Here is a 27,272-nt window from a genome sequence, read left to right as displayed (position 1 = left end):
ATCGTGCATATGATTGTTTAGCATTGTACTAGTATATTGATCAAATCAAGTGAAATTAGGTCCATCGAGTATTCAAGCTCGAAATCGTTTACCGTAAAGTGAAGACTGAGTACCGCTATATTTTTTTGTGCAAGTTCACATCTACTTTGTGGAGTTGAATGAATGAGATTATGAGAATACACAAGAAATAGGCATTAGGGAATGAATGACCTTGCACTTGACCCAATCCAATTCTCAAAGATTCATTAACTTGTAGCCGATCCGGCCCGTTATAGGTCGTTGTAGGAATTGGTCCATGTGTGCCTATGTTAAGCGTTATTTGGGCCACACAATACAGCAAAATACTGTGGGCCTGTTAAAGTCCAAAAGTTAAAAAGAAAAAAATGGTTAGGAAAAACTGAAATGTTGACAGTGGGATTTGAACCCACGCCCTTTCGGACCAGAACCTTAATCTGGCGCCTTAGACCAACTCGGCCATATCAACATGTTGGTAGGTCGGTCTTGATTAGGTAATTAGTTGGCTCTAACCAGTAAAGCCTTCATCATCTGCATCTGTGACAGCCACACATCTGAAAGTTCTGAACAGAGCGAATGGGATTTTTATGCCATCAAGTAATCAAATAACTGAAATTAGCAAACCCGTTCCATTAATTTGCCCAAAAATGGGTTCCAGAATGCTGTGTCTGTCTGCAACCGTAGTCCCTCCTCCTGCGCCTGCTCCTGCTGTAAAGCTTACCACATCAAATAATATGTCCCCGATTTTTCTTTCTTCTTCTGCAGATAAAGCTTCGGCTCGGCTTCAGTCTTTGAGGTGCAGAGCTGTCGGAGAAAGCTCTCAGCGGCAGACCTCGTTGGCTGAAACCGTATATCAGGGAGTTTACGGTCCTTGGTCCGTCGACTCCACCGACGTCAGAGAGGTACTCAACCGCTTGGAGCCCATTTTTAAGTGCTTCTGTAAAAAACACTCCTGCTTGTGAGTGCTCTTGTTTAAAGCAGTGCCTGCAATTCGTTCCCATTTCGGTCAAACCCAGAATTTTATTTGTACCCGTTTTTTTTGTTTTGGGTGTTTATCATTGGTAGTTTCATAGTCCGTCTAGTGGCCCAATACTAATGATTAGACCCGATACTAATCAACATCGAGATTATTTCTAGCATAATCTTGATGCGTCAATACAATACAAGTAGTGTAACCATTCAATATAAGTTGTATTTGATTCGGTCAAGTTTCGGACTGTAGGATTTTCACATTCTTCAACATTTATTGGTGTGGCAGGTTATTTTGTACAGGTCGGGACTAGTGACTGCAGCTACATCATTTGTAGTTGCAGCTTCTGCTGCATTTTTGCCTGATAGTTTCTTCTTAACTGACGTTGTCAAACACAATCTCGATTTTGTCTACGCAATCGGAGCTGGTGGATTGGGGTTGTCCCTTTTTCTGATTCACATCTATGTGACTGAAATTAAGCGCACTCTGCAAGCATTTTGGGGGCTTGGTGTTGCCGGGTCTTTTGCAACATATGCATGCTTGGCTAGACCAGCTGGAGATGGTTTGGTGCAATATGTTGTGGATAACCCCGTCGCTATCTGGTTTGTTGGTCCTCTCTTTGCTTCTCTCACGGGACTAGTCTTCAAGGAAGGTAAGATACGATAGATTATTTGCGCAGGACACTCGTTTTTTTTTGTTAAAGGAGGGATTTTGTATCAACAATGTCGATAATGTATAACATTTTGTTGACGACTTATTGGCACTGTAATCCGTCCCTTAATAAATAACAAACGTCATGTCTAGAGAGGTGATATGCTTTGTATTGCCTTCTTGCTCGCTTGTTTTCGAGTCTTGGCAAAGTAATATTAAAACTAAGTACTTGTTACAGGTCTCTGCTATGGAAAGTTGGAAGCTGGAATTCTCACATTCATCATACCTACTGTTCTTCTGGGGCACTTGGTATATCTTGTTCAAACTGATCCCCTTTCCCTTTTCAAATTGATCCCTTGCATTGTCTCCTCCCCTGTACTTTGCAAACTGTTCCAGTCTGAATTTGACGGATTTCATGCAAGAAATAAACAGAAGTTGACGGATCTTTGTTGATTGGAACAATGTGCAAACTACAGAGGAACGAAAGTGGAACTTTGTGAATACTATAGGACTAAAACCGTGTGTTAGACTTTCTATTTGCAGCTTTTGTAACCTCTGCTGTCTAGGAACTAATGGAGTTCATGTTAAACACAGAGTGGACTGATGGACGATGGAGCAAAACTTTCTTTGCTCGGTTTGTGGATGGCCCTGTTTGTAATTTTTGCCGGAAGGAAGTTCACTCAACCGATCAAGGTAATTTTCCAGTTGACTTAACTGTATAAAAATGAAAAATGCCCCTTATTTCAGTTATCGTTCAAGCTTATGCTCATCGCATTTGGTAACAAACTGTTTTTCACTTTCAAGGATGACATTGGCGACAAGTCCGTCTTTACATTCAATTCTCTACCTGAAGACGAGAAGATGGCCTTGATTCAGAAGCTTGAGCAACAAAAGTTAAGTCAGGATGTTGATTAGAGAAATACGAGCCACAGCGGCAGTTTAGTATAGTCTATAGAAAGGAACAACTATGTAATATCAATTGAAAGGAACAGCTAATTTTATATGTACAACTACTGATGAACCATTGCAGATTCCTGAACCGAACTTCTTTCTCCTAGGATTCGGGTTTAGGTTTCTTTCTACTGCAGTTGCAGTTCGTTATTGTTTGTCTGAGAAGCCTTCTCCTTGAGATTATCCATGACACACTTTAGTTCTCGGTTAACCTGCTCCTCGTGAAACAGGTAGCGTTAGGATTATATGCATTCACTTCGATAAGGAGAACCAAAACACATATGCAGCGCAAAGTGCACCTTCGACAATGGAAAGCTAGAAACATCTTCCGCTTCCTCTTTACCTTCAAAGGGCTCTAAAATTATCAACATGTTTTTCTCAATGAAAACCGAATACTAAGGCAAAACATGTCTTGGGGTTTTTAAATAGGTGAAGTGGAAGACTCCCGGTTTCGAAAATAAGCTGTGACCAAATCTCTGTGCAGGATTCATTTTCCATTGGAATGCGGTTTTGAAAATTATTGTGGACCAACTGCCTTATCTATTTTCCTCTTCCTCCAAACTTATTTGGCAAGTATATCTTGGTCATTAACGGGATGCACTTAAACACTATCATATGCTTTCCTCATCATTATCTATATATTACCTCAAACTTGAAAGAAATATGCCACATTGTCACGCCCCAGATTTGGCCCAAACTAAATCGAGTATATGACACTTCACGTTACTTTTAAGAGTAAAAAGTAACTACTTCCAAAGCAAGTTATTTGGATGATTGCTTTTGAAGTTATTTGGAATTCTGTTGGTTTTCAATGTGGAGTTCCCAGTTACCGAAATATTACTTACGTCTAATGCACTATTCTATTAGTTTAAACTACAAAGTTCAGAAGTCCAAATGTAAGCTGAAATTACTTGAAGTTCGTAGCTTTTGACGATCATATGGCAATGTGGTCGAGGACAAAGAGCTTGGCAAGAAAGTTCAGCTCCAAGGCGCAATAACACGCTTCAGTTTCTAGTGACGCTAAGATCGTAGACAAGGAGCTGGCGCTCACTTGCTCGGGTTTAGTTTGTGCCAAATCCGGGACGCAACACTTTGCATGTGGAGGAACTTAAAGAATTGAATTGAGAAGTTAGAAAATAATAGAAAATGAGGTGATTTGCAAGTAAAATTATAAAGATTATATCCGAAACATGTTATAATTTATCAAACACTATATATTGTCAAACTACAACAGAAGCAGTTTCTATAAAGAGTTCTAGTAATAGCAAACCGGTCATAAAACATCCCACTTATAAGTGTGAGAAAATACAGTAGACCGTAATACTAAATAGCACAATCCCTTAGTTAATAACTTAATAGTATAGATCTATAGTAATTTTTCTCTTTGTTAGCATAAACCCTAAAGTACTTAAAAAACAATTTGACCATATTTTGTCAGGGTTACCAAGTTAATGGTTTAATAATTTTACATCTGGGCATTATCGTCACTAAAATAGTAAACATGGATTTTGTTGTCAATTTCCGAATTTGAAGTGTAGACGGTTTAAATAGAACTTTTAACACGGGTCCCGGTCCATACCTTTGCCGCTTGCTGGGCTTTGTAGTATATGAACCAACGGGTCCAAAAATTTCACGAAACGACATCGTTTCTTGACCCGTCCCTTAAAACCCTAACCAGAACAAGTGGTTTAGTTTCCCACAAGTGGCGAAAATTCGCATGCGTAAATTCTCCGCTTTCATCACCTCATCAGCTTCTTTTGGTCACTATTTCTGCTCCAATCGCTTCACTCCGCTCCTCCACTCGCCTCCGCCTCCCTCCATCATCCGCCACTTCACGCCGCCGATGGCCGCCCCGGAAGACTCGCTCCGCAAGGCCCTCGCCGACAAGCTGTCGGAGGTCGAGAACCAGGGGAACCAAGTGCGGGCTCTTAAAGCCGGCAAAGCCGACAAGTCGGAAATCGACGCCGCCATTGAGGCACTGAACTCGCTCAAGCTGGAGAAGGCTTCGATCGAGAAGGACCTCCAGGCAACATTGAGCAGCAGCGAAGGGTCCGGTAACAGGGAGGCGTTTCGTCAGGCGGTGTCGAATACGCTTGAACGGCGTCTCTTCTACATCAAGTCTTTTAACATCTACGGTGGCGTTGCAGGGCTGTATGACTACGGCCCGCCCGGTTGCGCCGTCAAGTCGAACGTACTTGCTTTTTGGCGGCAGGTTCGATTAACTTCATTTCTCTACTAAAATTATTTCCTGCTGAATTTTGTTAAATTCTTTGACGTGCATGAACTTAAATTATCAGTATATAATTATAAGTATGAATTTGTGCCTCTGATTATTGTTAATTTCATAATCTGTTAGTGGGATTCTGGATGGGTTTTAATTTTTAAATCTATGTGTAATTTATTTTATCAAATTACTTGTTAAGATTGGTAACGAGCTTTTCGGATTCTGAAGAACGTTACGAATGAGGGGAAGGAATGGATAATCATTGATTTTTGGTATTTTTTTTTTAAAATTTGATTTGCAGCATTTTGTTCTGGAGGAGAACATGCTGGAAGTTGACTGTCCCTGTGTCACACCTGAGGTGGTTCTCAAGGCATCTGGGCATGTTGACAAATTCACTGATCTTATGGTGAAGGACGAGAAAACTGGGACTTGCTACCGAGCGGATCACTTGCTGAAAGATTTTTGTAACGATAAGCTTCAGAAGGATCTCAACATTACTGCAGAGAAGGCCAAGGAGCTTAAGCATATACTTGCGGTGCTAGATGACCTCTCGCCTGAAGATCTAGGTGCAAAGATTAAGGAGTTTGGTATTACTGCCCCTGATACGAAGAATCCTCTATCTGATCCTTATCCTTTCAACCTGATGTTTCAAACTTCAATTGGTCCATCTGGCTTGATTCCTGGGTGAGCATATAGACACAGAAACGACTTTTTTTTTTATGTTTCGATAATGCTAGAATCAATAGATATGGATTGTGAGAGGTTTTTCCCTTTAATTCTTCTTGTTTCATGTGTTACCTTGTTGTACTGCAGGTATTTGCGTCCAGAAACTGCACAAGGCATATTTGTGAATTTTAAGGATCTGTATTATTACAATGGCAACAAGTTACCATTTGCTGCAGCTCAAATTGGGCAGGCTTTTAGAAACGAGGTTATAATTCCTTCCCTCATGATTTTAGACTGAGATCATGCCTGATTTTGCCAGGCCTTCGGATAAATGATTACGTCTATAAATGGTTGTGGTACTGAGAATTTTGTGCAACACTATTCACTCTTTATTTCTGCTATATTAAAATGTCAATTCCTAAACAAGTTAATGTATTTGCAGATATCTCCTCGCCAAGGCCTTCTGAGAGTTCGGGAATTCACACTGGCTGAGATTGAGCATTTTGTAGATCCTGAAGACAAATCTCACCCGAAGTTTGCAGAGGTTGCAGAGATGGAGTTTTTGATGTTCCCTAGGGAATTACAAATGTCAGGGGAATCTGCAAAGACAATCCGTTTGGGTGAAGCAGTTGCTAAGGTTGGGTTCCATCAGATATTTTTACCTTTTTTTTTAATTTGTTTTTATATCGTAGTTTAACGTTGCTTCAATTTCACTCGATTTAGGGAATTGTCAACAATGAAACGTTGGGCTACTTCATTGGAAGAGTATATCTTTTCCTTACCGGTTTAGGTATTGACAAGAAACGGTTAAGGTTCCGTCAGCACCTTGCAAATGAAATGGCTCACTATGCTGCTGATTGCTGGGATGCTGAGATTGAGAGTTCCTATGGCTGGATTGAGTGTGTTGGTATAGCTGATAGATCTGCATATGACTTGCGTGCTCATACGGTAAGGATTTATTAGATCACTTTTAAGAAGCTCTTAACTGCAGACTACTTTTTATCAATCAATATGCTGAGATAGTATGATTGTAAAAATGTGTTGACTGAGTTTTGATTTCATTTATAGTGTTTTGCTCCAGTGGTATTTAGTTCTGAATTTTAAAACTTGGGGTTTTATCTATGAAACTGTTATGCCGACACGAGAGAAGCCATACAACATAAAGTGATGCTAAGGCTTTACACTACTTATGGAAAGCTATGTGTTCATGGAGTATTGTTTTTCCTTTTCCTTTTCTTTTATGACAGGAGAAAAGTGGTGAAGCTCTTGTGGCTCATGAAAAATATCCAGAACCAAGAGAAGTAGAGGTAATGTTTTCTGCAGATCACGTACACCATTGTTGTTATTAGTAATTTCACCTGTAAGAAAAACAGTATCATTTTTTACTTGTTATGTAATTTCAGGTGTTGGTTATAGCTCCAGTAAAGAAAGAGATCGGCCTTGCATTCAAAGGGAACCAAAAGAATGTAATTGAAGCGTTGGAGGTGAATACAGAATACTCTCTTCTGATTCTTCATCTCGTAATTCTGTTAAATATAGAAGTTATTCATTTCAGGCCATGAAAGAACAAGAAGCTATGGCATTGAAGGCTGATTTAGAGTCTAAAGAGGAGGTGGAGTTTTACGTCTGCACGCTGGGGAAGAATGTAACCATTAAGAAGAGTATGGTAAAAATTTCAAAGGAGAAAAAGAAAGAACACCAGAGAGTATTCACGCCTTCTGTAATTGAACCATCTTTTGGTATCGGCCGAATTATATATTGCCTCTTTGAGCACACATACTACACGAGGCCTAGTAAAGCTGCTGATCAACAGTTGAATGTTTTTGGTTTCCCCCCACTTGTGGCACCCATTAAGTGCACAGTTTTTCCTCTGGTTCAGAACCATCAGTATGAGGATGTTGCTAAAGAAATCTCCAAGTCATTGACTGCTGCTGGAATCTCGCATAAAATTGACATTACAGGTATGGAACTACGACAATTATCTCTGTTTGTATTGTTTTGGCATGTAGGGTTGCTGTATTGAATTGCAAAGTAAAATATGGAATATAAGTTCTAGCACATGTTTATCCATCCATACTTCTCAATGGGATGTTCCCGGACATAATAGTTAGATAGTCGGTTTATGGTAGACTGGTAGTAGGGTTAAGTGGTAAGTCACTGATTCTGCAGACATGTGTATTTTTTGAAAACGCGTACGCCCTGGTATGCTAGAGTTGTATTCTCGTATGGGAGAAAGGCAAGATGAGCACCCAAGATTTGTATCTTTAATCCTCGTTGTAGTTGAAGCCTAACCTGTTATTGTGAAAAGTAGATTAGCAATCAGTTTCGAGTTTTTAACTGTTTTGACTTTTTATTTGATCAGGTACCTCGATTGGGAAAAGATATGCCCGAACTGATGAACTGGGTGTACCTTTTGCAATCACGGTGGATTCAACATCATCGGTGACGCTCAGAGAGAGGGACAGCAAGGATCAAATCCGCGTTGATGTGAAAGAGGCAGCATCTGTCGTGAAGGATGTGGCTGAGGGAGTGAGGAGTTGGGCGGATGTGTGGGAGACATTCCCCCATCATTCTTCTGCATCTGCAGATGAGTAGGTTTCGGGTGGATTTAACGCGACGAGGATCTAAAACATACAATAGGGTTTGTTGAGTTGGAAATGTTATTACTATACAAAGCCGACGGGGTTGTTGAAGCACAACCAAGAGATGCTTCTTAAATTGTGTGGCAGCTTTCTGTTTCCGTTTCATGAAACCTGAATTTGACATGCTACAAGTTTTACATTTCTGTATTTTCCTGATCAACTGATTGATCTTACAACTTAGATCGACATTAGGGCAAGTCGTTTCGGATTGAAGAATCGAGAGCCGTCAGTGAATAATTTCGTGAAAACGCGAAAAACCTAAGCAACAAGAAATAATTTTTGCACACGTGTTCTTTTAATTTTATAAAAATATTGACTGGTATTTTTGTCTTTTAATTTTTTTTATTTTCTTCAGTTTAAAAGAAACATAAATGAAAATGAAATTATTATTAGCATTTAAAATTTTTTATTTTACGCTTTTCATATATATTTTTTTAATTAAAAAAAATTTAGAATGTAAAATTTCAAAGGAAAGAAAAATAAAATCACTTCCTAAACAAGTTGTCTTTATAAAATAACGTTTTTTTACGCCGTCGTTTAAGGGACGACGACGTTTTGGCCCACATAATGCTCGACTTGGACTTTGGTGGGGTCAAATAAGGCTTTTTATTGGCAAAACCAAAAAAGAAGGAAATTTGATTTGTTGGTGGCTTCGAGACCGGAGAAGCTGAGGCCATTGCTACCTAGCGATTACAGAAGAAGAGGAAAATGCTGAGAGTCGCGGGAAGAAGGCTGTCATCTTCTGCTGCGGCGTGGCGGTCGTCGTCGCAGACCGCCCCCGCCTTTGCCTCCAGCGGATCTCATCCGCTTTTCATTACCAACAACAGTAACGACGACTCTTCCTCCGGTTTCGCTTCCAGATCCCCCGCTCCCTTTTTCCTCAATTCCAAAATTCCATCTCTCGTCAGAGGTCAGACCCCTGGCTTCTTCCTCTTCAGATGTATTTAGGTTTTGACTCTGTTCAATCGGTTGTGTTAATGTTTGTTCTGTACAATCACGGCTCTTATGTTGTAGATTTGGAAATCGAAATTGGTTCATAAATGTTAGGTTATTTTCATTTCTCTAATTATTTAATTTATTAATTCATTTCATTTTCAATCTAATAATCTGTCCTAATTTTGGTTTTCGATCCATTTGTTTTCAAAGTACGATCTTTGATTAAATCGAATTGGGTAACATTTCTAATTGGATACGTGGGATTTTTATCGATTGGTTAGCCCATAGCATTTGTGCTCGTTCTGAATCGATGTTTTGCAATTGATTTTGGTGCATTTCAAAACTTGATTGGGGATTGTATTGCTGAATACATTGGTGTGTTTGATTTAACAGAATATGCATTAATTCTTGTTTGAATCTCTTCTTTGTAATGCTGCGCTTTCTTTATTGAGAGATTGAAGGGAGTCCGCGTTAACAGAAAAATTAGTCTGTTTCGTTAGCCCTTTGCTTGCTTAGATGCATTGTCTGGTACCCGGCTATGGTTCTGGAAAAGAAGCTGTTGGAAACTTTTAGTTTTAGTGAATGTCATTTGTGTACGGATTATGGTCTACACAATTTCAGTTGATACCATTATGTCGAGACTTGGGCTTCGTCTAGACTGGATTGAATTGTTAGTGTCTGGATATGCGGATAGGTAGGTCGATATTTGGGATTGCTGCTGTAACCAAGGGTTGAATGATGAAACATGTGTCTTCTTTTCAGAGTCGTTAACTTGCATTCAGTCTCTGTACCATACAGATATTACATATTCTTTGTACTCACTCTCTCTGGCTGGGGCTGGAAGGTCGTTTTGTTTTGTTATAATCTAGCTATAGTAGTTTTTTGCTAAATGCCTTTAGTCAGTAATTTGATTGGAAAGTGCCTTGCTGAATGCTGATGCACATTTATCCTTAGGTGTAGATTGGGAAATGTGATGTTTCTTCACATGGTATTGTTGAAATTATATGCATGAGATTCAATAGTGTATGCAACTTGTTTGCTGAATGGTTGGTTCTTCATTTCAGGATTTTCCTCTGAAGCCCTCGCTCCCGGAAATGATGTTGGTATTTTCTCAGACGTCCCAGCTACTGTGGCAGCTCTGAAGAATCCTTCTTCAAAAATTGTGTACGATGAGTACAACCATGAAAGGTATCCACCTGGTGACCCCAGCAAGCGTGCATTTGCTTATTTCATCTTGACAGGAGGCAGATTCGTGTATGCCTCCTTGATCCGGCTTCTCGTCCTCAAGTTTGTACTGAGCATGTCTGCCAGCAAAGATGTTCTTGCCCTTGCTTCCCTTGAGGTTGACCTGTCCAGCATTGAGCCTGGTACTACTGTTACTGTGAAGTGGAGAGGGAAGCCTGTTTTCATTAGGCGTAGAACTGAAGATGACATCAAGTTGGCTAACAGTGTAGATGTTCAGTCCCTTCGTGATCCCCAACAGGATGCAGAGAGGGTTACAAATCCAGAATGGCTTATTGTTGTCGGAGTCTGCACTCACTTAGGGTGCATCCCCTTGCCAAATGCTGGTGATTTTGGTGGTTGGTTCTGCCCATGCCATGGTTCGCACTACGACATTTCTGGCAGGATCCGCAAGGGGCCTGCACCATTCAATCTAGAGGTACCCACTTACAGTTTTTTGGCCGAGAACAAGCTACTAATCGGATGAGAATTGCCTGGCAGGTTTTTTTTTTTTTCCTTTCTGGTGCATCATTTTGCATGAGGTTTCATAATTCATAGCTTCCTCTACATCAGGGAATTGATGTTTGCAAACTTAATACTTTCTTTTAGTCATGATTTACACATTTGAATTTTGTATCACTGCCGGTTCTTGGTGGAGTTCCGATGTCTGAATAATACAGTTAAATTTTGTTCACCATGTGTAGTTTTCATGGTACTTCGGTTGATTCAATCGAATAATTGAAGCTTGAGCACGCTTGCTTTCTGATGGTTGACTAGGATTACACAATTAAATTGTATCGTAGACAGATCCATACTTACCGTCGTTGTAAGTTAGTTAGACACATGCTAAAGTAACTCATCAAACTCACAACGCAATTGGCCGATAAATAAATGGGAAAGAATGCCGACTTTGATAGTTTCTGTAATCTCTAATTATAGCTTACAAGTAGTGTAACAGAAGAAGGCAACAGCAACTTCTCATGAACAATTTTGCAGAGTCTTCGCTTCGGTTCAGATAGGAACTAATACGAGTTTACGGCCATATGTTTCTAAGAGCTGCCTTTGAGTAATCAAAATATTACTCGGCCGGTCCTCTAGTTAAAGAAAAGAAGCTAGCAGTTCTGGATGGGAACTAATGGCAGTCTGCCTCCATATGCATCTGGGAGCTGGCTCTCGTCGATATCCTTCAGCAGGGTTGAGTTCAGTTTTTTGTCTTTGACGAAAAGGATCTGCAATGTTTACCATGATTTAGTTATAAACTAATGTTGAACAAACAAAAAGTATGCGCCTTGAGCCTCCGGGTCTGGCGGTTTGTGCATCAAATTATTTTCCTTATCGGGTTCATGACATATTCAACGTTTCTAGTTTAACTACATTAACAAGGTTAGCATCATCTTAGTCTGGCGGTACTTCTTTTCCCAACGTTGGAAGAGGTCTTCACTTCGTATCCTGACTCCCCCATTGACCGCAAGTTAAAGAAAGATGACGGTAGGGGCTGCAAAGTAGTTTACCTTCTTTTTGGTTTTGTTGTCAATAAATGGGTAAACCATCTTCCAAGCAGTCATGAATATGTAAGGCACATGGACAAAAAATAACTTGCCAAGCCTCTCCGGGTAGCTGTCCTGCCCAAGACAACAAAGTGCAGACGCAAAAACAAAATCACAACTGAACAGAACGGACACGCACGCTCTGATTGCATTCGTTCACCTAATTGATAATCGAAAACTATTTATAATCTCGTTTGATGCAATGGATCAAGGAATTTGAACCTGTAAGATCGTCAGCGCTGCTATGTATCCACGAACATCGCTATTGGTATAGCCCCATCCTTCAAGATCCGCAATGCATACAAACTTTTCCTTTCCTGCTGGCATTCTGAAAAGATAAATATAACATATTACATATGAGTCTATGACATTGCAGATTTGCAGTTCGCATCTCAACTCTTACGACGTTAACTTCACAATACAATCGTTCTGCGCTCATTCAAAGATATCGATAATTCATCAAAACCATCGTATTAAAATGATTGAACCACCAAAAGTCTGCTGTCATAACAAAGTGTGAGTTACCTGGAACATATTTTATCAAGAGTGTAGACTACAAAACCTGCAAAAGGAAATGTCGATAACTTACTGAATTCATATCTCAGAATCTCATATCAAATCAAAAACATATGCAGGTCTCATATCTTATCAGATTCCCCAAAAAAGTAGTACGTACGTTTGAGCTCTTCAGGTGTGGTCTGCTTATGCCGCCCACCATACACAACGACAATGGGGCGTCCAGTCTTGTCCACGCCTTGCATGAACAGCTTGTTCTGAGCAAGTTGGCTTGGAATCTCTGACTCCGAGATGGAGCCATTCGGCATAAATGACTTCTTCCAACTCAGATACTTGAGGAACATGTTAGTAGCGTTCTCAATATCCAGATCACGCGCCCGAAGAAATCTCCGAATCATGAAATCATCCACATCCTGCATACCAGCACACAAGCATTATGCAAATGTGAGAAGAATATGAACAATGAGGGCGATCTCAATACACAGAAAGCAAAAGCTTCAAATTAAACACTAATTTGAGATCGCATAAAGTAACAAGTTTATGAACTTTCCTTGAGTAACCAACACTAGAGGTACTTGTTAGAATTAGTGAATGACCAAATTTAAAATCATTACAAATAGCTTGACATGAGTTCGGTCAGTTAGTCAGACTAGTATGTCTACTCTTACAGCCAAATTTTAAACTTTGTCCTCGTAATTAGAGTATATTAAAATGTCTCATAAAAAATTAAAAATAAAAATCATGAAAAAGAAGTTTCACTAAAAGAATTATAAACAAAAAGAAAGGAGAAAAAGGCAAAAAGAGGCAAGGGAGAGAGAGTGGAAGGAGCGATCCAATTCCAAATCCAAATCCCAACCTTGGAGGAGGGATCTTCTCTTTCCACAAGTGCTCTCATGATTCCCACTTTGTTTCTCTCTATCTCATCGCTCTCAAAGTTTGCTTCTTCTTCCACTTCCTCATATGCCTCTGCCATGCCTTTCCCATTCCCGCTCGATGATTCCATTCTCTCTCTCTCTCTCTCTCTCTCTCTCTCCCCCCCCCCTTTTTTCAGCTAAATTATCTATCCAGTTAAGTCCAATCACCTCCTCTGTTGTTCTTCCCACGTCCTACCACAAACGCAGCTTTCCAATTTCTAAATAAATATCTAGAGAGAGAGAGAGTGAGAAAGTAAGCGAGGGAAAGTGTGTGAGAGGGAGAGAGATGGAAGAGGACATAAATCCAGGCAGTTGGGAATTGTCAATAGATGGCTGAGCAGTTTGTCTGCATGCCGACTTTCAAATTTGACGTACTCGTGAGCTTTCGTCAAAATCTAACAAAATCAATTTTATTCCTTATTTTTTTAGAGTCGAGCGAAAATGTTGAATTAGTCAGGGACGTAGTTTAAACATATCGTTCACAACACCTTCCTACCACTATAGTAAATGGCTACTTGCCAGTTGTTATAACACCTTTTAACATTTTTTGTTTTTTTTTTTTTTTTGAGTTTTTATCTCAAATGGTCATTGAGATTGATCAAACTCATCATTTTGGTCTTTCACTTTCAAAATCAACCAATGTTGTCTGTGACAGTCACTACACCATATCAATTTGGTCTTTCCGTCAATTATTCTGTTAGTTTGTATGTGAGACCCACAAATCCAATGGAATTGTGACACGTGGATTACACAAAATAAGAGTTTTTATCGCAAATGATCCCTGAATTGATGCAACTCCTCATTTTGGTAGTTTCAAAAATCAATAAATTTAATCCCTAACTTGCAATACCGCACGTCAATTTAATCATTCCGTTAAAGTTTCGTCAATATTTTTGTCCCACTAATCCAATCATATAGCGCCACGTGGATTAATTATAAAAAAAAAAAAAAAAAAAACTATTTTTTTTAAGATTTAAAATTAAAAGTAAAATAAGAAACTAAAAACCAAAACTAAAAGAAAAAAAAAAGTCATTGTCATCTTCATCAAGTATGCTAAAAAAGAAAAAGAAGGCACCATGACACCACTGAAGTACTTGGCCTCCTAATCATTCTCTCTAGTTGGTTATAGGCCTATCAAATTTGAATTGAATTTGGATTCGATTTTATTGAATTTAGATTGAATTTTTTCCAATTAGGGTTGTGGGATGTTAGAAAAATGTCAATGCGGAATACTTGTCTGTTGGTTTACTCTTAAAAGAAAATAGTTTATTCTAGTTAATCCACGTGGAGTCATATAATTGAATTAGTAGGACTACATCAACACACAAACGAAAAATATTGATGAAATTTTAATGGAAGGACTACATTGATGTACGGTAGTGAAAGTCAGGGACCAAATTTATTGATTTTTGAAACTCGGGGATCAAAATGAAGAGTTGGATCAATGTCAGGAACCATTTGCGATAAATACCCTTATTTTGTGTAATCCATGTGTCACCATTTCATTAGATTTGTGGGTCCCACATACAAACTAACAGAAGAATTGATGGAATCTTAATGGAATGACCAAATTGATGTGGGGTAGTGAATGTCAGAGACAACATTGATTGATTTTGAAAGTGAGGGACCATATGATGAATTTGATCAATCTCAGGGATCATTTGTGATAAAAACACTTTCTACTTTGAACAATCGATATTTCCACACTAGGGGAGGGGTGGGCTTAGCCTCACAATTGACTAGTAATAATATGGTTCAAATTCTCCTTTAGCCAAAATGATGAACTTGATCAATCTTAGGAACCATTTGCGATAAATACCCTTATTTTGTGTAATCCACATGTCGCCATTTCATTGGATTTGTGGGTCTCACATACAAACTAACAGAATAGTTGACGGAATCTTAACGGAATGACCAAATTGATGTGGGATAGTGAATTTCAGAGACGACATTGATTGATTTTGAAAGTGAGGGAAAACACTTTTTATTTTGAACAATCGATATTATCTACACTAGGGGAGAGGTGGGCTTAGCCTCACAATAGACTAGCAATAATATGGTTCAAATTCTCTTTTAGCGAGATTTGAACCTAAGACCTCTCACTTATAAATGAAGAGGAATACTACTAAATCGTAGTACTAAGTGGCTAACACCTTTCAACTTTTAAAATGTTTTGCAACTCTCCATTGTTGACTCTTGTTTTGTGTCCGTTGACCAACATCCGTTACCGTTTGTCCGTTCTTTTATCTCTAATATTAGAAAACCAAAAGAAAGTTATTATGATTGTGCTTTATTTCTGAGTTAGGCCAACTAACATAACCATATGACTTCTCATTGTCTTGATAAGGGCCTGGTCCGTTCGTTTCATTTGGTTTACAAACTTTAATTGAAAAGTTTGGCCTTTTTAACACTACCTTTCAGGAAAAGCTGTTTCTTGATTTCAATGCCAATTTCTTTTTAAAGCAACTCATACTATTTCCATTCTTGTGAGAGACTTTTTTAATTGGCGAGTGTTCAAGCGGTTTTATATAGTTATACAAGTGAAAAAAGAAAGACATTGTTTCATGTTCTTTTACTTATTGTATACTGCACTTTGGAAAAATTACCCCTTATAGATGGGAACATGATTTTCTCTCAACAATACCATACAAGACTTTTAATTTGAGTCAATGAAATTAATCTGAGGTGCAAAGTTTAAAGCCATTAAATTTTGTTGGACGGTTCAGATTAGAAGTCTGGTATAGTCTTGTTGGTAAGAAATTTGACAGAGGATTACACATCCCTTTGCTAAGTTGGTCAAAGAATTTACTAAATGTTAACATGACACAAAATGCGTAAATAATTTGTAATTAATGTTTGCCTTGGTTTTCCATTGCAAGGAAAAGGATAACATTTACAGAATGACCTTCGGTTGCATTAGTTGTACTACTAATCAAACTATTAATGTGAGATTTAAGGAGTGAAAGATGAAAATCTCTGTCTTACGTAGTGTTATTCCGAAAACATTGTGAAAACAACGTGTTTAAATTAAGCAAAACTAATGAAAATAGCTTGAAAAGTTTGAGTTTTAATCAAAATGACAAAAAAATGTTGTAAGTGAATAGTATCAGGAGTGACTTTTTAGAGTAAAAATGTCATTCTCGTTAAAAGTGAACAATATCAAGAGTGTTTCGTTAAAACTCCCAAATTAATTAAGCAGCTAAAGTTGCTGGTCCATGACGCTAGAATGTCTTTGATATTGCCAAACAAACAAACAAACGTGAAAACGCAACCGCTTCTAGCCCTAGCCCATCTGGTACATTTCACAACAACTAATGATCAGTGACCGAAGATTAGGGGTTTTTTTTTTTTTTTTTCAGTAGCCCCTACTGGCAGACAAGCGAAGCCCTTCAGTCATTGATAGAACATAACATCAACTTCTGGCTCAGAGATGGAAAAGCATGAGTGGGAGCATTTCTCAGTTCAACTCTTCGAGGCATGCATGGAAACGCCGCAACTACTTAGAGCTCGGCAATCAATAATCTTTAAGTTTTTCACTGCTGGAACGGTCGAAGCCAAAGCCGCCCTCCTCGTTGTACCCTCATTGTTAACATGGTTATAGCCATAAAACTCAGCTCCCACACAATTAAGCTTAGGCATATATATCCTGAAACACAACATGTCTGAGATGAGGTAAATGGCCAAGCACTGGAACTTCCTCAGGTTCCCATAAATTGTATAACTGAATTAATCTTTTTCAAATTCAATGGTAACATACCACTCATCACCCTGTTGGATAGTGGCCAAATTAGGCTAGGAAACAAAACAATATTGATGAGGGAACATCATGATGAGGATTATGTTTCCTTGTTTTGTGGCTTGATTTGTTCCTTATTTTGTGGCTTGATTTGTTCCTTGTTTTATGGCTTTTTCAAAGCCATAATTATTTGGCTTTCGGATGGAAGAAAGGAGGAGAAGAAAAGGGGCTGATTTTTATTTAAATGCTTGCCGAGGGAGAATGCTTGGATTAAGGAAAGCATCCAAAGAGATGGTGAGAGCATTTGGCTCTACCATGGGCACGGGTGAGAGAAATCAAGAGAGCTAGAGTGAAAGGTCTCTTGTGAAAGAACTCTTGGGGTAGAGTGAGACTCTTGGGAAAATTCTGTGAGTGGGTGTACAAGGGATATGGGATTGGGTTATGTCGATTTAACTCATGTGTAACTTGTACTGTTTTTCTCATAGTGAAGAGCAATATCTCTCCGAGGACGTAGGCAGGTTTTTGCCGAACCTCGTAAATTTCTCGGTGTCTTTATTTCTTGTATTTTAAACTATTCAACTGTGGGTTTGTATGTTGGTGAAGATAATCAGCCAAGGCACAACACACCCATGGTGCTAATTTAGCACCATTGTAGCCAGATATACATACATACATACATACATATGTATATATTTGAAATTTCAGACTTAGGTTTGGTTGGAGACCTTCTAGCAATCTTCGTCGTTGTAGTAGTCGTTTCCATCTCTCAAACAACTACTCGATTCAAATGTCAACCATATTTGATTTCTTTGTCTATCACATATTCCAACAACCTAATAATTAGTTGACATTTCAATTGGTTTAAGCCACAGTACAGCTCGTGAATTCTATGACTCCTCCGCCTATCCAGATTTAAGGAAAGTAATTTTCCCACATGAGTCAATCGTCTCATCCCAAATGGAACTTCCGCATACTCATCAAAATAAACATGACTCAAGCTGATCAAATTATATAATTCCTTTTCGAAACGTTTTAATTAAGGTTGCGTGTATCACATATTCTTAAAGTCTGTAGGTTATAGAGGTTGCCAACAGACCTGGGGAGTGATTTGATCTTTGTTTCTGAAACGTCTAGATAGTAGATACCTCTGTAGGAAAATTAGTTTTAATATTATTGTTCTTTTTATTGGTTTTTCTTGTAGGTCAAAGATTAAGATTTTTCGCCCGTTAAGTTTATGATTTCTTACCCGTTGGAGATTAAGTTTTGCTTTAGTTTCCTTTATAATAGGATGTTTTGCAACTCATAGAATAACAAGTTAATTAGTCAAGCTGTATTTTCTTCAAATTTTGTAGCTTTTTTGACAATTCTGTAGTATTTCTTTGTTTTAAATTAATAAAATTTTATTTATAATTTTATATTGTGTTTGTTCGTCGAGATGTTCAACTGCCTCGAGTGTTTCAACTCGAGCCTTGTACAAATTCAACACCCGTAAAGCCTTTAAGCTCGATACAAGAAGGTAAGCCCTTCACCGTTCGTTAATAGGGAGCGTACTTTCCCAACATTTCTTTCTGATGAAATTCCATGTGGATTGTAGGAGTTTGTGCCTTGTGTTGAAAGGAAAGGTTATATCCTATATCGGATTGTGACACTAGTTCTGCACATAAGATCGTGCATCTTGCATTTGGTAATAATGCTATAGCCATATCCTTTGTAACATCTTTAAAAAAAAATGAGTTCCCCATTAGAACATTCATTACCCATATCCTCCAAGTCTAAATTATTTGAAGATTGGAGCAATCATTCCGCCATCCAGAGTTGGATCGAGCTATCCTTTTCAATCTCAAAATATTTAAAGAATATTAAGCAATATGCAAAACATATATTGTTTCAAAGATGGTCATTTCAAATTTTCAAAAGTTAACTTCAAAACAGACATGATTTTGTCATCTCCTTCTCGTAATTCTCATATTCTAGTTTTTTGAACTAAGAATTCATCTGTAGTATTTCTTAAGCGCATCATGCTTCCCAAAACCTATTAGACATTAAAAAAAAATCATTTTTAAGTAATTACTAACATGGAATTAGCAATAAAAGGCAGAATCCACTATTGATGTAGAACATATAGAAATAGAATTGAAGAGCGTAAAATCAACAACAAAGTCCAAATATTGTAAATTTGAGCTTTGATTTCCAAGTGGAGTTTTTTAAGACAAATTTTGTGGGTATAAAATATCTTTTTTGTGGAGTTAGTGTTATTTCTTTCATGCTATTCAATTATCATTTGGATGAAGTCTTTTTTTTTTTTTTTTTGAGTATAGCGAAATATTTTACATTATGAATTCTAGTTTTACATTCTTAAAGTTACCATTTGATTTCCTTCATATTATTATTGTCATGCCTCGAGCAATCAGCTAAGTAAAATTCGTGTAAAGAGAGAGCGAAGACTTGCAACCTATAGTGGGTTATAATAGTATTTTTTTGCGTTTTTGGTTGACAAAGGATTTTCTCTTAATAGGAGGTGGATTGTCTGCCCTCCCATTTCCATACTCTCTTCATGCCCTCCTGATTGTGTGGTCACAGTTAAGACACGTCAACATTTGATATTCCTATTACTTTTTGTTTTATTATTTTTATAAAAAAATTAATATAAAATGTTGACGTAGCCTAACCATGACCACACATCACAGGAGGGCATGAAAATGGTATGAAAATGGGAGGGTAGACAAACCACCTCCCTCTTAATAAATACATGGGTTTTTTTTTTTTTGGTTAAATAAATAGATGGTAGTATTAGACAATATAAAATAGCAGAGCTTTGGCGCGTTATTGCTTGCGAAATGGACTTGCCATCAAATCGGCCAAAAAAATACAGCTTTCACTAACCACATGGATTTGTACATCTTGTTTGCTGCAAATTCAGAAAATGTATGTCAATATCTTCACTGTTTCTTCAAGCAATTCCTCCCTGCATTTCCCTATCAATGCTTACCCTCCATTTCTTATTCAATTAACCTAGACTCTAAGAAAGCTCCCCAACTACTACCACACGACCTCCCACCCATCATGTGCTCTTCATATACACTGCATTGCAGCATCTTCGACACGAAAACCCGAAAACCCATTTCGATTTCCGGTCGAATTAGGGGTTAAAGATTGAGTCTTGAGCTTTCAGTGGGGTAAAAAAAGGAGAACTCAAATGTGGGTTTTTGCTGTTCTTGTTGTTTGTGGTTTGGCTTGTGGAATCGGAGCTGATCAGAATGTACGAACGGAGCGGATTTCGGGTATGTTTTTCTCGTTGTTTACTTCGAATTAGTTGCAAAGCCGCTCTCTTTTTGCTACATTTGCATATAGAAGGTGTCATTGTTTGTTATAGGCTCTCATGTGTTTGAAGAAATGCCTTTTCGTTTTTTTTCGATTTAGTCACAATTCATAATGTGTAGAAACTGAGTGATTCTGCAGTTTTGCTTTGTCTGATAGGCCAAGGTTCAGTAATTTTGCCATTTCTCTTAATGGATTTAATTGTAGGACTAAATTGGGAACAGTAGTTTTGATTAGCTCCCCCAGTTGAGTAGGAGTTTTATCTTTTTATTCAAGTGGTATTGTACTTTAAATTAATCTAAACTGCAGGATGGGAAATTCAAAGACGGTGCATAGGGGATAAAAATGTGCTAGGAAATGTGGGTGGGCCCAAGTCTGCCCAAGTTGATTAGGAGTTGCAATTGAATTTATAATGTAACTTGGATAAAGACTAATAATGTGATTGTTCATTACATCAAAGCTTAACAATTTATGCATGGAAATTGGAAAAGAGGAGAACCCAGTTCGGTTCTTGGAAAGATGAGCTTTAAGAAAAAGGATTCTTGAGAATGGCTTTAAATTTATGTTCGATAAGTATATTTTATTCTGCTTGATACCTTTTTCTGTTATTGTTTCCGATTGACTTAATGGAAGAATGATGCAGGAAGCGCTGGTGATGTCTTGGAGGATAATCCAGTTGGAAGGTTGAAGGTTTATGTGTATGAGCTACCTAGCAAATACAACAAGAAAATCCTTCAGAAAGACCCGAGATGTCTCAACCATATGTTCGCTGCTGAGATCTACATGCATCGGTTCCTCTTATCTAGCCCGGTTAGAACCCTTAATCCGGAGGAAGCAGATTGGTTTTATACTCCTATCTACCCTACTTGTGACCTTACCCCCACTGGCTTGCCATTGCCCTTCAAGTCACCACGGATGATGAGAAGTGCAATACAGCTCATTTCTACAAACTGGCCTTATTGGAATCAAACAGAAGGAGCTAATCACTTCTTTGTTGTTCCCCATGACTTTGGAGCCTGCTTTCATTACCAGGTAAGACACTTCAAATTCGTATCTAACCACAATTTCTTGGGGGTAAACCATTGAAGAAAGTAATTTGTGTTGGAACATGATAAGTTTGAGTTTTTATGAATTTGTAGTTCGGTCAACAGAACCTCAATAAAAGATTCATCCATTGCATTCAGATCATTACTTGCAGAAGTAACAGAATGCTACTTGTACTAGCCGTGACTAATATGTGGTCTAAATATGTTGGCATTCTATAGGAAGAGAAAGCCATTGAACGGGGGATTCTTCCATTACTTCAGCGTGCCACCTTGGTTCAGACGTTTGGACAACGGAACCACGTATGCTTGAAGGACGGTTCAATCACAATTCCTCCATATGCTCCACCACAGAAGATGCAGGCACACCTGATTCCCAAACAAACTCCACGGTCCATCTTTGTCTACTTCCGTGGTCTATTTTATGACATTAATAATGACCCTGAAGGTGGTTACTATGCAAGGTATATTTGTCTGGACAGTGTTTTATCCATTTGAAATTATGGAACATGATTTCATGTCAAGTTAGACTTGAGACTTACGTCCGTCTTATTAACCCTTTTAATTGATTAACAGAGGTGCAAGGGCGGCTGTTTGGGAAAATTTCAAGAACAATCCACTCTTTGACATCTCCACGGACCATCCAACTACATATTACGAAGATATGCAACGATCTATATTCTGTTTATGTCCTCTAGGTTGGGCCCCTTGGAGTCCAAGGCTAGTTGAAGCAGTGGTATTTGGCTGCATCCCTGTTATTATAGCCGACGACATTGTTCTACCCTTTGCTGATGCTATCCCGTGGGAAGAAATCGGTGTTTTTGTAGCTGAGGAAGATGTCCCTGACCTGGACACAATCCTCACTTCTATTCCACCGGAAGTAATCCTAAGGAAACAAAGATTGCTCGCAAATCCTTCGATGAAATGGGCGATGATGTTCCCACAACCTGCGCAACCAGGGGATGCATTCCATCAGATACTAAACGGGCTGGCACGCAAACTGCCCCATGATCAAAGTGTTTACATGAAGGCTGATGAAAAGGTTTTGAACTGGACAGCAGGTCCGGTGGGAGACCTGAAACCTTGGTAATGGAAGTGCTACCATTCTTCTTCTCCCTTCCGGAATGCAGCTGAATTTTGTACTGGTATTGGCATAGAGCAGATCCTTTCGCAACGCGAATATAGTTGAGTTGCTGATGCATCGGATTGCTTTGTGCCGTTTGTCCTGTGTTTTGTTAAATGAATTTTGTATAGGTGCTGTGCTGCTGGCATTAAGCAGATTCTCTATGGATATGCTTTTGTGCTGCTCTACTCAAAATCTACAACTTTATTTGACAAATCGGTCCTTCCGTTGATTCATGACACAAAAACTTATTTGTAATAATCCTTTTATTCAAGTGTCAGCAGAGATCAAGAGTTTCTTGTCAAAAGTAAATTTGAACCACATTATTACTAGCCTATTATGAGACTATGTCCACTCCTTCCTTCTTATGGTAAACAATCTAGTTTAATCCACGTTTTTTTGTAAAAAAATGTAAATTTTTTATTTTCTCGAAATATTTTCTGTGAGCATTAAGGAAATCTTTATAATGTATTTGGAAGCGGATTTATGATTTATTGAACAACAAATGTATATTTAGTAGAATATTTAAGCCCAAAAGTAATAAATAAGTGAAAAATATAGAGATGTTAAAATGCATATTTTTGTCCACAAACTATTGTATTCATGTTCTTCAAAATATATTACTTCGTGCGTGGAGCCCAACTCGTTTTCTAAGCACTAGGGAGTTCTTCTTGTTCTGCATACGTGAGCCCGCCTTGTTTTGTGTGCCTGGGTTCACCTCATTCTGCATGTGAGGTGTCTGCATTGTTTTTCATGCGAGAAGCCTACCATTTTTTGCGTCCATAGGGCCCGCTTCATTTTGATGTGCACGGAGCCAGCCTCATTTTTCGTGCACACCTCGATTTGTGCACCGTATCTTGCCTCGTTTTTCATGTGCGGAGCTCACCCCGTTTTGCGTACCAAAAGCTTGCCCAATTTTTTGTGAGCCGAGTACGCCTTGTTTTGCATACCTCATTCTGCATGAGTTAAGCTCGTCTCGTTTTGCATGCGCTGAGCCCGATTAACACCTGTGTTACTTGTCAAAAATGCAAATTTTTTTTTTTTGCAAGTTCTAATCGTTAAGTTAAACTTTTTAAGGAATTTGGAAGCAGTTTTACGGTTTATTGAACAACAAATGTATATTTAGTAGAATATTTAAGCCGAAAACTAAAATAATAAGTGAAAAATATAGTAGTGAGGCCCAAAATATTGTCAAATAGGGTTCTACACTCAAAAAATCTCAACGGCAATTATCACCTTAATTTTCAAAACTTCACAGTGAGGCGAAAGTGAAAATATATCCACATTTTTTTTGTAAAAAAAACAAATTTTTTATTTTTTTTGAAATATTTTCCATGAGCATTAAACAAATATTTATAATGTATTTAGAAGCGGATTTACAATTTATTGAGCAACATGTATATTTAATAGAATATTTAAGGCCAAAAGTAATAAAATAAATGAAAATATAGAGATGCTAAAATGTAAATTTAGTGTACATTTTTTTTTTTTTTTTTTTTTTTTAAGTTTGAGATGTTAAAATCACATGTGAATGAGGCCTAAACAAAAAAATAGCAAAATTTTGTTTTGTTGAATAGTCTTTCCCTCTATTTGGGTTGACAAAGACAGTTCTATTAATATATGGTTCAGATGTAGATAAAACAAAAATTAACAAAAAGAAAAAAAGGTTCAAATATCTTTAAATTTAGGTTTTAAATCATTGATTACAAGTGTTTAAATATGAATTATAATAGATTTTGCACAAAAAAATATATATATTTTGAAGAACATGAATACGATAGTTAGTGTGACTTTCATACACCCTAGGAATTTGAATCATCTTCGTACCTTTTTGTTAATTTTTCCTTTATTTCTCTTACCACTGTAACAAACTATCGTATTCATGTTCTTCAAAATATATTTTTCCGTGCAAGAAGCTTGACTCGTTTTCTAAGCACCCGAGAGTTCATCTCGTTCTGCGTGCGTAGAGCCTGCTCGTTTTCTATGCCTGGGTTCGCCTCGTTCTACATGTGAGGTGTCCGCATCGTTTAGCGTGCTAGAAGGCCACCCCTTTTTGCATCCACGGAACTCACGTCGTTTTGGCTTGCATAGAGCCAGCCTCATTTTCCCTGCACACCTTGATTTGTGCACCGTATTTTGCCTCGTTTCTCGTGCGTGGAGCTCACCTCGTTTTGCACATCAGAAGCCCGCCCAATTTTTTGTGAGTCGAGCCTGTCTTGTTTTGCATGTCATGGTTCGCCGCATTTTGCATTTGCTGAGTCTGTCTTATCTTGCATGCGTCGAGCCCACCTAACACCCATGTTTCTTAACAAAAATGCAAGTTTTTTATTTTCACAAAATATTTTTCCAGTGCATTAAGTTAACCATTTTAAAGAATTTCGAAGCAATTTTACTGTTAATTGAGCAATAAATGTATATTTACATATTTACTAGAGTATTTAAGTCGAAAACTAAAAAAATAATTGAGAAACATAGTAGTGAGGCCTAGGACATTGTCAAATAAGGTTCTACACTCAAGAATCTCAATGGAAAGTCTCTAAAAATTCTACAATTTTATTTGACAAATCGGTACTTCTTTTGATTCATGACACAAAAACTTATTTTTAATAATCCTCTTATTCAAGTGTCAGTAGAGATCAAGAGTTACTTACGCATAAAAACGCTGAGACGAATCATTTAGTACTACGGTTCAGTGGTATTCTTCTTCACTGTAAGTGAGAGATTTTATATTTCATTCTTGATAAAGGTGAATTTGAACCACATCATTGCTAGTCTATTGTGAGATTAAGTTCATTCCCTTCCTTTTATGATAGACAATCTCGTTTGTGCTAAAAAAACAAATTAAATAAAATTAAAAAAAAAAAAAAACTAAAATGATAGTATTTCAATTAAATATTGCAATGCTACGTGTTGAACTTGCAAACCATAACAAAAAAGTTCAGCCCGTGAGCTTATCCTAAAAGTCGGGGATTTGATGGGGTCAAGCAACTAATTTAAGTAAAATATTTGATAAATTAAATTAATTCGAGAAGTCAATTTAAAGCAATTTAAAGCCATTTCCTCATTTATTTGTACGTGTGACAATATTTTAAAACAGTATGTATTTGTTTATAAACGTAATCTCTCTCCCCAAGTTGCCTTTAGAATAATAATCTACTAAAATCTGAGAAAAGTAAATATTGTAGTAGCAAAGCAGGGGAAAATAAAAGTTCATTTTGGTATTTTTTTTGTTATTTTTTAATTATTACAAACGATATTACTTATTCAAAAAATCGAAATATTTAAATTCTAGAAGCCATGTGTTAAAAAAAAAAAATCAATAAACATGCGAGGGGCATGCTGGTTTTTTATTTTTTTGTCAAACGATAAATTTATTAGATTAGAAGTTAGATTACGGAGTTGACGGTGTTCGAATTCACGTCATGATGCAATGACAACACTCATTTCTACCACTGTGATAGGAGACCACTAGCGCGGTCCGATTTTTGATTGAATTGCTGCAAACTTGACTTCTAGCTTGGATATATGTTACGTCTGTTAGCAATTATTGTACCTAAGTTAAGCTTATATACAATTATTATGGATTGGATGGTCATATAAACCTGAAAGTCCAGCTTCAGTTTTTTTTGGTAAACATCCAGCTTTAGTTTTAATTGCTTGACAAATATTAGTGGGGTTCTAAATTTTGGAGAGCCCTCATTTGAATTTTTCAGCTCACAATCACAAGCTATCAGTTGAATAATGACATACGCATTCACAAGTGCTGATATATATTAAGGGTTGCAGAATATGATGCCAAATTGGCTGCTGCTTGTTCTTCTTCTTCTTCTTGTACAGTTATATACTTGCAAGCAACATATACATGGTTGATCATGTATTTAGAGTTGAATTCTCTTTTTCAGTTCTTTCATATTTGACCGGTTACAATTAAGTTACGTTAACATCTTATATTGATTTTTTATAGAGAAAAAAAGAAAAAATAAAGAGAAAAGTGAGAGGGAAGGAAGAAAATCCTACTTCCATGTACCTATAAAAAATAATAATAATAAATAAAAAACAAAACAAAAAAAAAAACTTCTAATTGAGTTGGCTGCAATTATTTACTTTTATACCCGACACTTTACGGTCAAATCTTTCCTTGTGAGTTGTGACCAAATCCAATTTCGCTTTTCAAGGTTTGAATATTAAAAAATCGCGAGTTTCACTTCTCGCATTTCAAGTGGTATTTTTAGTAAATTGAATTTAGATCATAAATGTCCAAAATTAAATGTGTGCCAAACTTCGTGACCTATTTTCTCTAATAAAATTGGACCACATGCTTCTACAACATCAATATAGCATACATATGCAAATTGCAAACTATGTAACATATGTAATCCGTGTAAACCATGCATCATATGTAAACCATGCATCGCTCTTTAAATTAAGGAAACATTCCATTTCAAATGCAATATTTGCATGTATCTACTTAATTATAATTTATAAGTTAGAAAGTTATTGTAGACTCACAATAAAAATATCATGTATTTCTTTTTCTAAAAAGAGGATCATTTCGGGGATTAGGAAGACTTACCGAGGCATTTCAGTCTTCCTTGGTTACAAGTTCAGCCTCCATTGACTACAAGTCTAGTTTCTAGCCTAGCAGCCTCTTTCAAACCCAAAACCTTCAATTTTTAATTTGAAGGAAGCTTCACAATCCGTCATTTACCACTGGACTACCAGCCCGTGGTTAAAATATCATGTCTATCTTCCGTTATAATTTTATAAAAGTATAACGAACATGATGAATTTTTTTAAAG

General features: G+C 37.5%; 5 protein-coding genes and 1 non-coding gene across 9 annotated transcripts; 4 read left to right on the top strand and 2 right to left on the bottom strand.

The window, feature by feature from the left end:
- Positions 1-403: 403 nt before the first annotated feature.
- On the bottom strand, positions 404-484 carry TRNAL-AAG (transfer RNA leucine (anticodon AAG)). The gene has a single exon. It is a non-coding gene; the product is annotated as a tRNA-Leu (tRNA).
- Positions 485-491: 7 nt separating this feature from the next.
- On the top strand, positions 492-2,693 carry LOC137737080 (uncharacterized). Of its 2 annotated transcripts, XM_068476442.2 has the most exons (5): positions 492-917; positions 1,274-1,637; positions 1,875-1,945; positions 2,231-2,329; positions 2,441-2,693. In XM_068476442.2, exons 1-5 carry the CDS (start codon positions 603-605, stop codon positions 2,549-2,551), a joined length of 960 nt encoding a protein of 319 aa, XP_068332543.2. In that variant the 5' UTR covers positions 492-602; the 3' UTR covers positions 2,552-2,693. The 2 variants fall into 2 exon arrangements, with proteins under 2 accessions (XP_068332543.2, XP_088538359.1); XM_088682233.1 differs by lacking the exons at positions 2,231-2,329; positions 2,441-2,693 and adding an exon at positions 2,165-2,203 and having other exon boundaries at positions 519-917.
- Positions 2,694-4,170: 1,477 nt separating this feature from the next.
- Positions 4,171-8,279, top strand: LOC137736908 (glycine--tRNA ligase, mitochondrial 1). The gene is made up of 9 exons (XM_068476223.2): positions 4,171-4,799; positions 5,113-5,495; positions 5,625-5,742; positions 5,920-6,114; positions 6,201-6,425; positions 6,725-6,784; positions 6,881-6,961; positions 7,033-7,438; positions 7,840-8,279. Exons 1-9 carry the CDS (start codon positions 4,305-4,307, stop codon positions 8,070-8,072), a joined length of 2,196 nt encoding a protein of 731 aa, XP_068332324.2. The 5' UTR covers positions 4,171-4,304; the 3' UTR covers positions 8,073-8,279.
- Positions 8,280-8,732: 453 nt separating this feature from the next.
- On the top strand, positions 8,733-10,970 carry LOC137737291 (cytochrome b-c1 complex subunit Rieske-4, mitochondrial-like). Its single transcript, XM_068476734.2, has 2 exons — positions 8,733-9,029; positions 10,120-10,970. Exons 1-2 carry the CDS (start codon positions 8,828-8,830, stop codon positions 10,761-10,763), a joined length of 846 nt encoding a protein of 281 aa, XP_068332835.2. The 5' UTR covers positions 8,733-8,827; the 3' UTR covers positions 10,764-10,970.
- Positions 10,971-11,141: 171 nt separating this feature from the next.
- On the bottom strand, positions 11,142-13,526 carry LOC137737292 (sec14 cytosolic factor). Of its 3 annotated transcripts, none has more exons than XM_068476735.2 (6): positions 13,196-13,526; positions 12,500-12,752; positions 12,349-12,385; positions 12,046-12,151; positions 11,788-11,898; positions 11,142-11,505 (listed from the first exon to the last, which is right to left on the bottom strand). In XM_068476735.2, exons 1-6 carry the CDS (start codon positions 13,340-13,342, stop codon positions 11,389-11,391), a joined length of 771 nt encoding a protein of 256 aa, XP_068332836.2. In that variant the 5' UTR covers positions 13,343-13,526; the 3' UTR covers positions 11,142-11,388. The 3 variants fall into 3 exon arrangements, with proteins under 3 accessions (XP_068332836.2, XP_088539290.1, XP_088539289.1); XM_088683164.1 differs by having other exon boundaries at positions 11,788-11,893; positions 13,196-13,437; XM_088683163.1 differs by lacking the exon at positions 11,788-11,898 and having other exon boundaries at positions 11,165-11,505; positions 13,196-13,438.
- A 6,295-nt stretch (positions 13,527-19,821) lies between these two features.
- Positions 19,822-22,785, top strand: LOC137738340 (putative beta-1,4-xylosyltransferase IRX10). Its single transcript, XM_068477978.2, has 4 exons — positions 19,822-20,270; positions 20,951-21,339; positions 21,573-21,814; positions 21,927-22,785. Exons 1-4 carry the CDS (start codon positions 20,186-20,188, stop codon positions 22,438-22,440), a joined length of 1,230 nt encoding a protein of 409 aa, XP_068334079.1. The 5' UTR covers positions 19,822-20,185; the 3' UTR covers positions 22,441-22,785.
- Positions 22,786-27,272: the final 4,487 nt, after the last annotated feature.

The sequence above is a fragment of the Pyrus communis genome, chromosome 13 (genome assembly GCF_041283825.1).
Source record: "Pyrus communis isolate YQ-2024b chromosome 13, ASM4128382v1, whole genome shotgun sequence".
Taxonomy (NCBI): Eukaryota; Viridiplantae; Streptophyta; class Magnoliopsida; order Rosales; family Rosaceae; genus Pyrus; species Pyrus communis.
The sequence above is the reverse complement of the archived record's forward strand: the minus strand, read 5'-3'. Positions and strand labels throughout refer to the sequence as shown.